General features: G+C 37.1%; 1 protein-coding gene across 5 annotated transcripts in view; it reads right to left on the reverse strand.

Annotated features, from left to right (window-relative positions):
• Nyap2 (neuronal tyrosine-phosphorylated phosphoinositide-3-kinase adaptor 2) overlaps positions 1–16,888 on the reverse strand; it is a 253,449-nt gene extending 236,561 nt beyond the window's left edge. Inside the window, exons 1-3 of one of the 5 annotated variants that reach the window (XM_028884112.2) lie at positions 16,327–16,888; positions 15,502–15,986; positions 6,705–6,941 (exon numbers count right to left, since the gene is read on the reverse strand). In XM_028884112.2, the coding sequence (XP_028739945.1) occupies positions 6,705–6,925 (221 nt within the window). In that variant the 5' untranslated portion in view covers positions 6,926–6,941; positions 15,502–15,986; positions 16,327–16,888. Of the gene's footprint in view, positions 1–6,704; positions 6,942–15,501; positions 16,185–16,326 lie in introns of those variants that run through there. The other 4 variants (XM_028884113.1, XM_028884117.2, XM_028884116.2 and 1 more) reach the window with 4 other exon arrangements.
• Between the last annotated feature and the right edge of the window lie 512 nt (positions 16,889–17,400).

The raw sequence follows: 17,400 nt of genomic DNA on the forward strand, positions 1-17,400 counted from the left end.
CATGGGCCACCCTCGTTGCAAATATTAGCATCATGCAAATTGAAAGTTGATGATTTGCAAAATACATATTAATCATCTTAGGACGGGGTGACCCATGCTGGAAACAGTGAGACAGCATATACAACACCAGTTGCCTAGCACAAGGATGTTCTTAGATATGATGTACACATAGCCATCCTTGTGGATGTTCTTTCTAGCTCAGTAAAGAATAGCCACCAAGGGGATGGTCAAGGCTGGTTACTGATTTTTTTTTCTTCTAATCCTAGGGTTCTATGAACTAAAATAAAATTATTGTGTATTTGGGAAAGTAACCCAAATTACTGCTGTGCTTGGCTATCTCATTCAACTCAGAAAAAGACTGTTTGGGTATATAGTTTTTTAACACCAAAGCAAGCAAAACAGCTTGTGGTACTCTGCAATGCTTAATAGAAAAGTAGTTTGAATTAATCACAAATATACGCAGAAGCCAAAATTAGAGAGGGTTATTAGGAGATTCTGCTGTTTAATCTCACTCTGTATCAACACATTAACCTTGTTTTCTTGGCCTGAACACTAAGTCCTACAGTAAAATTAGGTCAGAAACTCACATCAGATTAGATCAACAGATCCCTGGCAGCCCAGGCACCGGCAAGCTGCCTATGGGCAAGGGCTTATCTCCAGTGCTTGTCAAAGCCTAGAAGCAATGGTAAGCTAGAGGCTACCCCCGAGCTACCTGTAGATAATTTCTTTATACTGTAAGGCTAGCTGTAGAGACTTGTGTTTCTAAGCCTTTGTTCATTTAGCTGTCTTCACTTTGCTTACATGATGCTTTTAGTATCCTTTTGAATACAAATATAGGAAACTTTACATTACTACATGCCTGTGTTGAGAACAAATGCATTGAGGAAAGCTATATGAGACCAGACTGGCTATTCCTGCTACACTGAGTAGGTACAGCATTCACAAAATGCACATCAACGCATTTTTTGTTACCACAATGGTTTCCATCATGTTGTGAGCGTAATTCCAAAAGTAAAAACTAACTAAAGTATTTGTATAAATGACCACACGTCTATGATAAGCATTCTCTGTATAACTATGACTTTGTGTAAATAAAACAAACTGATTTACAAATTTGGTATCACAACTATGTCCTTTTGGAGTAATAGTAAATGAAAAATAAATTTAAAATTTTTATTTTTTATTGTAGCTTTCTCCCTAAAAGTACAAGAGAGACTTTAGCAGGTCTTTGATTCCCTTTGCATAACAAACAATCTGAAACTCTTCAATCTACATAGTTTTCAAGTGCATACACAAGTATACAACTGCATGCCTTTTTAAAAGGAGCCATATGTAATCTAATTCCATTTCAGACTGTCACTTTTAAAGAGGAAATATAACCTCATATAGATCCCTTGAGGGCATCCAAGGGGAATAGAGACACTGGTAATCAGCCTAAGTGGTCCTTTGTGTCAGAACCATTTTGCTAAAGTCAAGAGCTGTCTTCCAGACTCACAATGTTTGGAGAAATTTCACTAATGCAGTTTTCTTTCATTAGGAGCAAAACAACCAACTGCTTCCTACCATAAAGACTGTACTTGAAAAAGATGTGAAAATTTCCTTGTTGGTTTTTATTTAGGGGTATTTCTTACATTGTTTTCAAAATAACCAAATGGGATGGTGCAGAGACTAATCCCGGAATTCAAAATGAATTTTGCTCAAAAGGAATCCCAGAAACTGGTTGCACCTGTGGTGTGTAAGATGGTCTTTTGATTGTTGATTTTCTTCAGTGGCTGTCCTTATTTGATGACCTAACAAGGGGTTAATTATAAACAGAGGCCCTGTTCTCAGAGGTGCCTGCAGATACTGCCCTACAGGCCACCTGTCATTTATCACTTCCTTCCTTCTTATTGGCCACAATTGAACACACTGACCATCAAAATTTGTTCCTCACCAACTAGTGCATTCTAATCCATCTTAAATGAACGACCTTGTTGTTAGGTACTTGTACAATTTTTTTTTTTCTTGTGGGCTACTTAAAAGAAGTAAATCTCATTTACTTGTGCCTGTACAAAGCCTGTGGGATTTAAACTATCAGAGACAATGAACCACTGCAATAATTGTTTTCATTCTCCATTAATTTTCCCCCTTTAAGTGTTTCTGTCTTTCTTACCAAACATCACTTTAAACTGTGGAGAGAAGCACTAAGGGTGTCACCCTTTTCTTTACTTCGTAATTCGTTTTCACCAGCAAGTCTTTTCAGTAAAGCCCTCATGGCAGGTGGAGGGGAAGACACAAGGAAGTTAACGGTGACAAGAGTTCAAGTTGGCTTAAAACTAAGGAACTGGGCTTAGGGAACCTAAGTGACTTAGATCACAGAAAAAGCGGAGGGGATATTGTTTGTCTAAGGGCTCTGTGCTAAAGCTCCCCAGCTTGAGCACAAAAGGCATTTCAGCAGTATGTGGTCCAGAAAGCCAAGCACATGAAATCCTATTTCCATGTTTTAAGCATGCCTTGGCAGTCTGCACATTTTTGAAATTGCAACTGGCGCATTTCACAGAGAATTATCATCAATGCCTTTTCAAGGTCAAATGTGCTGCCTTTTAGAATTTCTGGCATTTATATCCCATATATTAAATCACAGAATATATTTTGAAGGCATTCAGCAGACAGATGAAGTAATTTTAATTAATTAGATGATGTTTATTAATACCTCGCTGATTTTTTTTACTTGATATTAATTATGAGGCAAAAAAGAGAAAGAAAATAAAAAACTATAGTACGTGTTCGATTTAAATGTGGGTGTTCTATGTTTTGAAATATCCCAGGATCCCTCAAAAGCATGTTTGAATAGAACCCAGTTGATGGACATTCTAAAAAATGGACATTTTTTCATTGGGAATTTTGAAGTGATGTGATTTTTAAAAAAGCACACATTGAGGAGAGATTATCATCATTTGAAAATTGCCACTCCCCTGGGATACTGGTCCTTATATGAACAAAATAAAACTGAATTCAGACATTAAAATGATTCCTAGACTACACTGTTTGAGGAGATGCTATAGCCAGTCCACTCCCAAGGCAGTGAAGGAGGCTTTTAAACTCCTCCTCAAGCAGAGGCATTGCTGGTCTGGCTTTGTTCACTTTTTTCCCTCTCTAAGCAAGTCCCCAGTCACATCCAAAGACATCTATGCCATTTTGCTTTCCATGGGCTTAGCTTTTGGAAAAGAAAAGTGACTTGGAGAAGTTTCAACAATTTTGGGCTCTCATAGGATTCTTACATTTCCAAGATATTTACACATTAAATTAGAATTCCAGAAAAAAAGATTTGGGTTAGGGTTGAATAAAGAAGAACTGAGTTATAAGTAGCAAGACACAAACCATATCTTTTAATTTCTAAAACATTCAAGTGTTATGGCACAAGAATTAATGTTATTTTGGATGTGATTGTCTGTTCCTGGGTCTAGAGGATGCCCCATAATTCTCACGGTGATGCACACTTGGTCATTTTTATGTTACCATCGGGTCTCTACTGGGTATAAGTGGCTCTCAGACTGCTTACCTCTGTAAGTCTTTTGTGACTTCCCCTTTCAGATCTGGAGTGAGAGAGGGCTGGACCTTAGTCTTTTCCTTGGCATACTGTGTTACACTGAGAGCTGTCCCAAGCTTCTGGGTCCTGCCCTGCACCTGTAGCTACAATGAAACATCTAGCAGAGCAGGAAGAAGGGCATGTTCAATGAGTCTGTCTCTCTGTTTCCTTCCCTGCTGGATCACCTCCAAAGTTGTGGTTCTGACATTACTCAGTCTTCCTTTGTGGCCCAATGACTACATGTATTGGGTTCTTCCACTGTCCTTATCTTGTGGAATTTCAGGTACCTAGGGGAATATTTCCTGGGTTTTTGATCACTTTAAAATTTAAGTCCTCTCTCTTCCACTTTTCCTCCCATGAGGTGTGCACCCTCGACACCCCCTTCTCTTCTCTCCCTCTTTCCTATCTTTCTTTTTGTCTCTCTATTATAATAAAACATTTCTATGTGGGGAAAAGTATTTAAGTCCTAGGTGTCCTTGTCCTGTAAGCTCATGATTTCAAAGCCTATGGAAGATTAAGATATTTCTCACTCTTATCATATAGAACTTTTATTTTGTTCTCTACCCAAAGTCCTGGGTCTTTTCTCTAAGCCTCTATGCAGAATATCTACCTGAGCCATTAAAAGGCTTTACAACATTTTTCATACCAAAATAGTCTTCCATTTCCTGCTATTTGCTTAAATTCGATTCACTTTCAGTTTTTGCTATTTCTTTTTTTCAAAATATTTTTATTTTATAATTGATTTAATTTTTCATATCAGCCACAGATTCCCCTGTCCTCCCTCCTCCCACCACCCAGCCTTCCTCCCGAATCCACTCCCCCCCCCATTTTCACCTCCTCCAAGGCAAGATCTCCCCTGGGGAGTCAGTCCAACCTGATAGATTCGGTTGAGGCAGGTCCAGTCCCCTCCTCCCTTCACCAAGGCTGAGCAAAGTGTCTCAGCATAGGCCCTAGGTTGCAAAAAGTCAGCTCATGCACCAAGAACAGGTCCTGGTCCCACTGCCTGGGGGCCGCCCATACAGTTCAAGCTAATCGACTGTCTCACTTATCCAGAGGGCCTGCCATTTTAAATAGAAACCACATCCTGCTAGTTCAAGCAATAATGGCATACACAGGGAGCAACAACAGGCCAAGGAGGAGCTCCTTGTCATTCATTCTCCACACTCTGTGCCTAAGTCTCATCAATCCAAAAGTTCATACAGTTTCCACAGTGTAGCTACCTTACCCCTTTTTACCACAGCCATCTTAGTTCCAACCACCATCAGTTCTAATAAATTAGCACAAAGCAGGAGAGTCAGTTTACATGTGATGTTTATTCTCTTCTCAAGCTATGCTAGACTTAACTCTAATGTATAAGGTGAAAGTCAATGCAGACCATTTTCAGGTTTTCTTTTCAGTTTAGTAAGTGATCTGGGCTACCTTGTGTGCTTTGTAACACAGGAGGAGAAAGCAGTCTGATGAATCCAGCAAACTGAGCTCAAGTTCACACAACCCCATCTCTGACACATCGCTCATAATGGAGTGGCAGGCTTTTGATGTGTCTCCACCTATCTGTATATTTGCTCCCAAGTGCCTTAGACTTCAGATTTCCACTCCATTCTTCATGCCTCTTTAAACATATGCCAGTAAAGCCCTTGAAACTTAGCCATTTCTGTTGCCACTGTGTTTGGATATTTATGCTGAGTCCTAGTAAAGGCGACTAATAAAACATGGAAGCTGGTGGGATAGATGTGTACATTGTGGTGCTAGGAAGAACCAACAGGATGTTGCAGTAAATCAGTCTGTTTGTTCACTTATAAAACAATTCATTGGTGATTGGCAACTGCAAGATTGCAGAACTTTACATTGTAGTGCTATTATTCTCTAGAAATTATGTAACAGATTCTTTTTGCTTTGAATTTTTGAAAACTCAGCATTCAAAATTAGTGTAAAATGCTCATATATGAGCAGAAGTATATTATAAATGCTACATAGGAAAAATAGTATAAAAGGGTACTTTGCATACTAGAGCAAAGAATCAATTTTAAACTGAGTAAAATTTTAATAATTCAGAAGTAAAACAGTATATTCTTTCAAAATACTCTTCTGAAACATCTTTCTAGTTTTCCGTCTCCTTCCCTACTCTTTCACTCTATCCCTCCTCTATTTCTCCTTCCATCTTTCTCTAACATGTAAAATAGTTTCTTTAAATTACGAGTTTCGTGCAACATGGCCTTGCCTCTTAATTGAACTTGAAAAAATGTTTTCATTTCCTTAATATCATAATCTTCCCAGAGAGTATGTGACTGAGATATTAGATGGAAATCCTCTATGAAATTTCCAAATGTCCTATCACTATTCAATCATGCAGATAACTGAAAAAAAGTAATTTTTATCAACTTTTTGAATTTTTGAACTTAGCAAATGAACTCCATCAATAAAACAGGATTTCACACAGCAGCTTGTGACTACAGGGAAACAACCTGCTTTATTGTTCTGTAAAAAACAAAAATTGTGTATCATTCCTTTGTGTGCATACACCAGGAGCTTAACCTCTGTTTGCAAGGCTACAGTCTGTGGCTCATTAGGTTGTCACTAGTAGGTGTTACATCATGAAAACAATTTTTTTGAACAAACTTGGAACCCTTGGTACCAAACCAAGAGGTGTAATCACCATAAAATTGCTCAGAAGCATACACTAAGGATTCTAAGTGTCTTCAGAGGCCCATACATATCTAATTATTGACAAGTGTTGGTCTTATTCTAGGAAAAAGATGAACTCTATTTTAAGGTAAGAACTATAAACATAGGCCGTTAAAGGTGGACAGTCTCATAAAACTCTAACTGCTAAAAGTGTGTCTGTGCTCCATGGTGCTTTTACCAAGAGGTTGTTCAACACAAGCTTTTATGGAGAGGAAATTGAATTCTCTCCCTAGCCCATCTGAACCTCCATATGAACAAAGCACAAGCAGGTAACTGTTGTTAACTAAGGCCAGGATCTGTCAGAAGGATGGATAGGCATTTGGTAGGGTCCAGGTGTCCCTTTCACTATGTATTCCGCCAAGACTCTGACCATCCCCTTCTTTGCCAGGTGTCAGCAACACAATCTTAGCAGGAACTGTAGACTCCCTCATGGAATGCAGTGATTTGTACTTACCGTTTGATTGTTTCTTCCTGTCTTCGCCGTTTCTCATTCTTCTCTTTCAGGTAAGCCAGATTTGTTTCATTTCTCAAGCGATCATTCTCGCGAGCAATGTCGGATGCGTTTTGAATAACCAGACCGTCATATGCCTTCATCCCCATGTCCTCAATATACTGGAGAAAAGTGTCCAAAGGGTCTTCTTCGGGATTAGCACTCATCATCTTGGAGGGTATCATGGAAACGGGATGCGTCCTGAAGATTGACAACACATCATACCCTTAGCAAGGGTGTTAAGGTTCGTCCCTAAGATTTTGTCATCTCATATCTCAAAGGAGTTACCAGGCTCCTCAGGATGTATGTAGCTCTGATGAGTTATAATACTTAAGCTAAGGGTCATTGAGATAATTCCATGGGTAAAGGGGCTTGCTAGCAGGGCTACCAACCTGAATTCCAACCCCAGGACCCCTATAGTGGTAGAGCATAACTGCCTTTCTAAGTTGACCTTTGATCTCCACACACACACCATGACATACATGGTGTACTATTTGTATTCCTGCACCATAAATAAATTAATGTCTTTAAAATGTATTTAAGATATAGTGAGTTAGAGCATAAAGTTGTTATCAAATCCCATTAAGGAAAATAATAGAGTTAAAAAGGATTATGTCCCATTCATATTATATTAGATCTCTGTGTTCCCTTAAATGAAGCTGAATTTTATATAAATAATTCAGATTTATACATTTTAAGTTTTCCAATAAAGAAAATTCCTCATTACAAATTACAAGTTCCCAGAGTGTTTGAAACAACGTGAAATGTGTACTATTTGAGTATCAGATGCTCCATCAACTCAGCAACATTAGCAAGGACAAAGGACCACAGTTCTGCCCTGCCACCTGGGAATGTGTAAACATTGTCTCTAAAGATAAATATTTGGTTTGTATGAAGACAGACATAATTTTGTTTCTCAAAATATGTTGTTATAATAACATAGATCTAAATTTTGTATTTTCATTATCATAATGACATTTCCATGTATATTTAAATTAAAATAATGTTATGTTGGAGAAAAATTAAATTACATTTTCCTTTAAATACTTAAGTGAAAATGTATAAATCCAAAATGGCCATACAAAATATAATTGCAACCAAGGAAAAACACACATTTGCCATATAATTTGTATGCTTTTGAGACCCTGTGTTATTTTCAAAATGGCCCTCTATAAGTGTTTCATATTATAATTTTCTATGATATATATATATTGTGTTGTCAGAACCACACACATTCTCAGCAGTCTGATAACACTAGCTTTGATATTATTATAGCATTGATAATTAAAAGTCTCAAAACTTTGAAAAATTTAAGTCACAGGTCTAATAGCTTGACAAATCAAAACCAAACCAAGCCATAGTTTAAAACATGGAACTTTGACATGGTACATCTAGCTCTCATAAGGGAATGAAAAAACTCTCACTACCTGCTGCGACTTGTAGAAGAGATGACTGTGAAGGATTTAGCATAGAACTCAGCAGTAGTATGCACATTGAAGTGCACAAAGATCACAACAATGTTAGTGAAGAAGCTTGGCAAAAACATCCATGTGAAGTATATGTGTGCATTGATGGATGCATGCATGATAGATGGGTGGACAGAAAGGCAAGTTTTAGAAATCATCATGTTTTGAAGAACTTTCCAAGTATTCACAACGAGTTAGAAAAACTGCTTTAACAACAACAAAGAACAAAATTATATAAAAATAAAAATTAATCTTCTATGTTAATAAGACTTATTTAATTTCGTATTCACTGTGGCATAGAAATGGATATAAGTGAGTGGAGTGTGGGATATGTCTGTCATGTTTAGAGACTCTTTCTCTAAACAAATAAAAATTTACAAAGTACCTTACAACTTTTACTTCCTTTAAAAAAAATCATTGAACTGTTGATCAGTCCATCTATTTACTGCAAAAGTCAAGAACTTTCTTTTTCTAAGTATACATCAAAATCGTCCTGAAATGAAAATCATATTTTATAACCTGGGTTGTAGATATAGATATCTTAATTCATATCAGAATTTATTAGCCTTTTAACTGACAGTTAATAGTTAACCCAAATTTGAACCACATGCTGAATTTACAGATTTCTTTCTCAGTCTTTGATATTTTAGGAACTGGAGGTTGTTTGTTGGCTTCGTATTACATTTTTATTATGTTTTGTTTGATTTCTTTGCTCCAGTGGGTTAAAAAGACTGGATAGTCTTTTAATTCCAACTTTATACTATATTGAATTATATATAACATAATTGAATTGTATTAAGATTACATGCTTAAGTGGTGAGCACATAGGAGAGAAGAAAGTGACTGCTGTGAACAAATTCCATGTTGATGGGAGGGATTCCGGAGAGTATCTTTCAGCTATCTAAAGTATTGCCATTACCGGAAATTCACTTGCATCAGGAACATCTGCAGTAGGTACTCCAGGCTAAAAAAAGACCAGCCTAACTTTATGACAATTAATCTTGCCTAAGTTAAGCAAGCCAACTCAGTGTTATAAGCCTGCTAGAGATAACACCTCAGGCTAGAATGATTCCTCCCACTCTGCCCTCCAGCAAAACTGTATTTTTCCCAGGTGCAAGAAGCATGGGTATCCAAAGGGTTGTATTTTAGTTATTTATTTTGCTGAGGATTTCTACCAACCCTAGTGATTCTCCTACAGTTTACATATTATAATTATGTATAATCAACAAGGTAGTGGATTATTTCTGAACATTAATTATCATTATGGCATTTCAAATTACATGGAGTTTAAGTTGTTATTGTTCTGAGAAAATGTAAAAAATATTATTGCAAAATGTTTACACATGGGAATTTTTTTTAACTCACATGGATTTTTTTCACATGAAAATCAATCCTATTGTCAAGTCAAACTCCATATTATGAAAAAGGATTACATGTTTATGTATGTGCCCATATCCACCTCAAGGAAAGTGTTGGTCATATGATCATCCATCTATTTAAGAGTCTATTGGACACCTGCTACAAACAAGGCACTGATGAATGCCAAAGTATAATCTTCTAGATGTCACATTGCAGGAGACTAGAATAATAATTATATCTCATCTGATTCTCATACTGTTTACATCATCAGCTGGCCATGAATTCTTTATTTCCCATATTTTGAGGATAAATGGGTATAGCTTCTCAACATTGACATTTGATCTTTAAAATAAAATTCGCAGTCTGTCAATGATTAAGCTCATAGTATTTTTTTTGCTGTCTCTATGGAAATTAGTTTGTGATGTATGGGGAGGGGGATGAGAGGGACTCTGAAAAAGTCCTATAGGACATAGGTACAAGTTTTTCCATGTGCTCTAAAAATCTCAAATAAGTTGTTTCTAGGTCTATGGCTTTGCATTTAATAATACCTTAAGCTTCACTTTACATTAACAAAATGATGGCAGCTGGAATGGACTATGCCATGAGAATTTGATTTTTAAAAAGTGTATGTGTTCAACAAGCCTAGTGTTGATATTGCTAGGCGAGTCTTTCACAAACTCTTTTTAAATCAAAAATTTTTATTACATTCATTTGTGGATCTTTTTTCATTGAAATGTATATGATGCATGATTCTACAACTTTTATAGGAAGGTCAGAGGACAACTTGAGACAACTAGTTATCCTGTGGTTCAAGGGGATCTTACTCAGGTTGTCAGGCTTGGTGGCAAGTGTCTTTATCAGATAAGTCATCTGTCACCCACCCCTTATTGGTGTTTAAAATAAACTTGTTTTTAAAATGCTTACTAGTGATTTTATTTTTGTGTTTCTATGTGTATATGTATGTTTATGTGTGTTTGTCTTAAGTAATCTATCCACATGTTTCAAAGTAAAATTAGTTTAGCAAGGAGTCATGTTGTTAAATATAATAATTTCCATAGTTACAAATTGTCAGGGCCTGAATGGTGGCTCAGAGGTAGAGGCACTTGTGTGTGGCTTTATGACCTAAATTCCATCCTTGATCCTACAGGCAGTAGGAAAGAATAGACTAGTAAGAGCTGATGTCTGACCTATACATTCATGCTGTGGGAAGCATGCCTGAACACAAACACAAACACAAACACACACACACACACACACACACACACACACACACACACATACACACACACCCTTCCTTCATCACAGAAGTTGACATGAGAGTAAAACTAGGAGTTAACATATTTCTTCATTAATCAAATAATTTGTAATAAAGGCACTTATGCACGACACCTCTTATTGTCCAAATCTAGAAAACAAGGGCACTAGGATCTATGGCCCACAATGCTCATTCCATTTTAAACCATCCACCATTGACTTTCCAAGCTGACGGATATGTTTCAGATGAGTGAACTATAGCTTTCTCCTAGTGAACAGATTCAACAGCAAACTGAACTGTGTTAATTGTCTACCTTGTTATATTCACTACTATTTACTGCAATTAGCATGAAAATTCAATAAATCATGTTTTCAGAATTCATACTCATGGATAAGATAGATGTTGAGAAAGGTATGTTCCATGTCTAGCCCATCTAAGACTTAACTGTAGTTCCTGCCTCTTAAATTGCAATTCTGTTTAAACAGACACAGAATTCCTCAGTCTTAGGAAATACTGTTAAAATGCAGCTGGGCTCTTGTGTTCTATGTAGCATTGTTAGGGTTTTCTCAATAACTAACCATCTCCCTTACTTGGCTTCTAATTAAACATAGAAACAATAGAATATAAAAGGCTGAAAGAGAACTTCTGCATTCCTATGGCCACCAATAACGTTGTGCACCATGTTTTTTGTTTAAAATAAATGAGAGAATTTTGCTGCCCATCTATATGCTTGCAGCTATGTGTCTTCATTCTAAGAGTAGATATTCTTTCTTTGGAAGCCCCAGCACTGATCCAAATAGTGAAGTGCTATGTATGTATTTATTGGAATTTGTGGCTAATTTAAAAATCATATCAGGAATCCTCTAGGGATAGTAGGTTAAATTACCAGATCAAATCCCATGAAATACACAGCGAAATTCAGGTCTTTACTGTATGACTTCCTATACTTCTATGATATGCATTTTCCAGAGATTCTGTTCATTTAATATTTAGATTACTATGCCTACAATCATGTCTTACCAAAGCTATAGATATTGAGTTAAATATTAAAGTGGATGACTATTTTTTCAGCTTTACATTACTCTTACACTTTGTTACTTATAACCTGTTGACCACACCCTTCACAAAGACTACATTGTGTAATATTGTGACATTTTCTAAAATTTGAGGTTTCACTTAACTAAAATGCACTAATTAAATTCTTACCATGACCAAGAGAAATAAACTAAGCATTTAACATTGAATTGAGCTTTACACACATACACACACACACACACACACACACACACATTTTACACAGCCATCACTGTTCCTGACAAGGCTGAATGTAAAGCTGATAGTGATATTAATTCTCACAAATGTTCACACAGAAATAAAAACCCACAGCAAAAACCATGTAGATCCAAATGAAATGGATAGAAACATAAAATTTAAAAAAATACCATTTTCTTCCCCCCTTTCTGTAGCTGATACTTTCATCAAGGAAACTCAAGTGCCAAGCCATTCTGTAACACTTAGTAGTAAGGAGAAATTTTAAAATAGGGAGTGTTTTTGAAAAATAAATGCATACGAATTTCTCTAAGAGCATGTGCTTCTGTAGCATTTCCCCTCCACTAGTGAAGAAACCCGCTCTGTGTGGTGTCAGTCTACAGAGTATTTAATACAGCACCCACTCATGGTGAGAGTGAGTTCCTCAAAGCCACAGGCTGGCGTGGGAGAGAAGTCACACAGAAAGAGTCAAATGACTATTTAGGCTGCCTGGTTCTTTCTCATCTACATCTAAGCATCTCTCATCATCCCTTTGTCTAAAATTCTCAACCAATTCCTCAATTAGTGTAATTTCCTGCGTTGCTAGGTCCACCACCCCACCTCTGTAAGGGTGGACCTGATGGAGGTGCACACTCACTCAATAAGACCGAGCCCTGTGATAAACCTGATAGTTCCACTTACCCAGGTAAAAGTTTCATATGTACCAGCATCCTCTGAGTGAACTAGCCTCCTGGCCACTGGTGTTTTGTTTTCTTTGTAAACTATTTATCCCAAATTTCTAAAATGAAGCTGTCCTCTACATGAGATTGGCTTTTCAAAGATACAGAGTGGTGGCAACTTGTTTATCTTTATTTTCCCACCTATATTGAGTGAATAAGAATGAAAAACAACTCTGATTTGGAAGTTAATTGTTTCTCCATATTTAAAGTCTCATAAGAATTTCTAAATTTTAGGCCATAGCAAATACTGAAAAATAATCTTATGATCAGAATCAGGTAGAGTTTATTTTATGCTATTATCTTAATGTAATTTGTGATATGCTGAAACATCCTAATACATAGGAGAGAATAAATGCCTTGATAAAAGACTGGATACTTGACCCTGACTTTATACTTATGTTTCAATTTATTTGCAGATGGCACAAAATTCTTAGTTTCTATTCTTTATACATTTTTGATGTTTTCAAAGGATATTTGTCTTAATGTTATATGAAGTTCTTGGAATGTGAGTTATTAAAATTTGATTTTCCCTCTCATTCTCCTCAATCCATCTTCCTTGAGATGGGGAATCCTAGAGGTTTAGGTTGAATGAATGTTTCCTCATGTGATTTTGACTTTTTTTTGTGGTTGTTGTTGTGTTGTTGAATTGTTCAGCAATATAAAGACTATTTTACATTATTTGCATCCATTTACACCAATCTAAAATCACATACTACATAGTGCATGTGAAAATATAAGTATTTAGTAATCAGACTTCATATACATATGTTAAACGCATATGCAAATTCCTATCTAAAATTTGCTAACTTCATTGTCTAGGACCAAATCAAGACTACCTAACACGGTTAAAACCCATAAGCCGTGCAAATCATGTAAAAAATATTTCTGCAATAAGAAACTTAACAAACTGTCAAATACTAGTGTCAGAGATTTTGATCTGTGCTTGGAATCCTGTATCCTACCCCACAAATGGTCATATTCATATTCTCATTCTCAGTGTTCTCAAAATGCAGCTGTTCTGCACAAAACAGGGAAAGAAGTTACCACCAAGAAAGCCTGCAGGAGTCACTACAAAGGCACTGATTGCTTCTTTCTCAGAAAACAGATTTCTTTACAGGGAGTTTTTCTCCACTACCTCCCTCCCCTAAATTGGGAAGTGGGCATATGCAAATGCAGTAGCATCATGTACCAGGCATCTCCCCCAACTTCCAGGTTGTCATGGTGTCTTTTACCAAAGGTCTTAAAAGATTGGCTACATCCTCTCTAATATTAAAGGCTCAAGAAAAGTGCCAGTGGCTAAGGGACTTTGTGGAGCCTTGGGCCAATTGGTTCCAGACGCTTACAGGGCAGTATTTGCAAAGTAGACATAGTCAATTTAATAAATTGCTGACTGGAGCTACAATGGAAACCATCTAATTGAGTTGATAGTCTATGACTGATTGATTTATTTTAAACAATAGCCACAATTCTTTTCCCAGAGAATTTGACACTTCTGTACAACTTTCCAAACCATTCAAGTTTTATAACTCTGCTTGTCCTTTGTAAAATTGTAGCATTTTTCCACAGGTCTGTTTTCACAATTTCCTAAATATTAAGTGTCTTTCACAGAATTCTCTTCTTCTCTGAGATGGACAAAAACGTGCTACTTTTCAAAGTAAAACAAAATCATTTGTACACATCTGGCTCTTCTTTGCTTATTCATTTTTAAGTTAACACTTAACAATACCTTAAATAAATTGGAGTGTGTCCAAAATTAAAAGTTAAGAGATCAATTTTTGTTCTTGCTCTCTATTCATTATTCTATACTAATTGATTATAAATTGCAGATACTAAAATTACCAAAAATATACCATATAAACTCTTCTATATGTTCTAAATTTTTCACTACATTTACAAAAATAAAAAAGTACTCCTTTAGTACAAAACAACTTTAGTATTTTTCAGGAAAGATGAACATTTTTAAACATGATATTTTCCCAGATGTGCAATACGTACCTACATTTCAAGTACTGAAAATATTTCTGGGTAGTTTTTGGAAAATCAGAATGGAGATATTCCAATGGAATAAGTGCATGTCCCAAGTACAACAAGTCTACCTAAAGTTCTTCAGAAGATGTACATTTTGGTGAGACTAATGAAATCTTCATGATATTGACTGGTATTAAAACACATTTTCAGGAAAGTATCTATTTGGAGTCAGACAGAAATAAGCAGTTTCAGCTTCTAAGTATGCCCAGCAATTTGGATATTTTGTGGTAGAGTGTGTATCTTTCCTTCTGAGAATGCAAAATTGGGCTCTCATTGATGACACCAATGAGCAGAGCCCATTGTAAAATATTTATGGTATGGAATTAAGACAAACAGCAGCAAACACAACTTGAATAGCAATTAATGGCATGAAAATACTTTCAATTCTTGTAATAATTCAACATAGCTTATTTTACTAATGGAGATCTATTTAACATTTCCATGGCAATCACTAAGTGGGTAAGGGATTAAAAATAGCCGGGGGCTCACGAACACTGTGGATGCCCATGTTGTATCTTTATTTCTGCTCCACCTAATAAAACATGCAAACTTCAGCATTAAGTATCCCTAACTAAAATCCATCCCATTTCATAACAAATCGATTCCCCTATTTAGTTCTGGATTTAATTAGCATGCTTATAGAATCTGAAAAATGAGATACATACCAAAAACTAAGTCCCCAGGGAAAGCTAAGTGCAATAGTCAGGAGGTGACTTGGGTCTGTCAGAGCCCTCTCTCAGGGCTGGTCTCGGGGCAGTTCGGTAGGAGTAATCCAGCACCATAAGAAACAGACTTGTAGGTCAGTTCAGCTTTTCTTCAATTAAAGTGCATTATATCTGGATGGGAAAAGTGTTGAATCCAAGATTCTTCATCACTAGAGACCAGAGCATTTTCGATGTTCTTTCTATCAGATAAAATGCCCTTTAAAGTTTGCTAGGAAGATGCAGTGGCAGAAGACAGCTGCTTGCTTCCTTAAATCGACATTCGGAGAAAAGAGGGCATAGCTAATGGGTGGGGATGAGCGCACAGCCCCTCTCCTTCCAGGTCCAGCAGGGAAGAAATTGAATGATTTTACCCACTTTGCTACACAGATGATTACAAGACCCGAAGCAGTCACCAAGCTGGCTAAGGTACCTCATTTGATCATGTTCTGTGAAGACAAAAATAAATGTTAACAAAAATCAGACACGTCCTCTCTAAATGTCTCCTTTCAGCCCCAAAGAAGATGCTCTTTCTCGTCGCATACATACAGAGGGTTTGGAGAAGCCTAGCTTGTAGCACCGTCCCTCCCCCATGACAACCAGCTTGCTCTGGCTCCTCTCTCTCTCTCTCTCTCTCTCTCTCTCTCTCTCTCTCTCTCTCTCTCTCTCCCTCTCCTCCCTCCCTTTCCCGGACTCCCTCCCTTCCTGCTTCTCTCCTCTCTCCAGCTGCCTTAGTCTGTTGATGCTGCTGCTGCTGATTAATCAGGGATGCTGAAACAAAGAACCTACCTTCTGAAATAAGCAGTAATCTCTCTCCTCTGCTTCTGCAATCCGCCTGCACTGAACGGCAAAGCTGCCAGCATCCTAGCACCTTGGATAGTTCCCACACCCTAGGCCCACTGGAAAGGGAGACAGAATGACTGAAGAAATGGCAAGAAACCCCGAAAGCAGCACCGATTTCAGCTCCCCGGGGGCTCCCATCCTCATTAAAGGCTTCCCATCCAAGCAACAGAACGTGTCCCTTTTATCTAACTGAGCTAAAGTCTGATTTGTCAATGACAAAATAAAAAGAGAATAAAGAAACCTCTTCGTTTATATCCACTGTTTAGCATTAAATCAGTCTTTTTGGAGAGAAAAATTTAAATTAATCAAAATATGGTTCTTGGCTGGAGGATAAATTTAAGTTATAAGGTTTTCACCCCAGTGGGGCTAATAAAAATGAGCAACAACTTAAACGGAACTCTCAGATCTCAGTTTGATGCCCTTATTTGATATCAATTTTGCCTCCACCCACCCTGTACAGCAGAGCCATGCACACAATTACTGCTGACGTACTTCAGGCTGCTGCGTTCAGAGAGGGGGGGGAGGAGCCTTTTAACCTCATCAAAACAGCTTGATGCCACCTGCTCCCATGGCATGAGAACAAAACTAGTCCACTTGGAAAGGACGTGCACAGTGCACGTACACAGAACAAAGGTCTCCCTGGGACCTCAGTGTCTTAACCAAAGTAAAAGGTACAGGGATCGTGGCATATACACTCCTAACTCCTTCAGATTCACTGCAGACATGCTTTAAGCCATTCTGTTTCTTGCCTTTCCCAAAGAGATTCTGGATTCTCATTCTAATATTCCACCGATTCTGTGTGTATAATTTTATTTTATATACTATGATGGACAAATGTGTATATACTTGTGTCCACATATACACAATATATTTATATACTTGTGTGAATATACATATATATATGATTATATATGACAAATCCAAATTTTCAAGCTTGTTTTTCCTCAGAGTAAATGATGAAAATAGATTTAAAAAAATACGTTGTTTGTTTATGGTGTAATATGCTGATTCCTGGCTCTT

The sequence above is a fragment of the Peromyscus leucopus genome, chromosome 13 (assembly GCF_004664715.2).
Source record: "Peromyscus leucopus breed LL Stock chromosome 13, UCI_PerLeu_2.1, whole genome shotgun sequence".
NCBI classification, from domain to species: Eukaryota; Metazoa; Chordata; class Mammalia; order Rodentia; family Cricetidae; genus Peromyscus; species Peromyscus leucopus.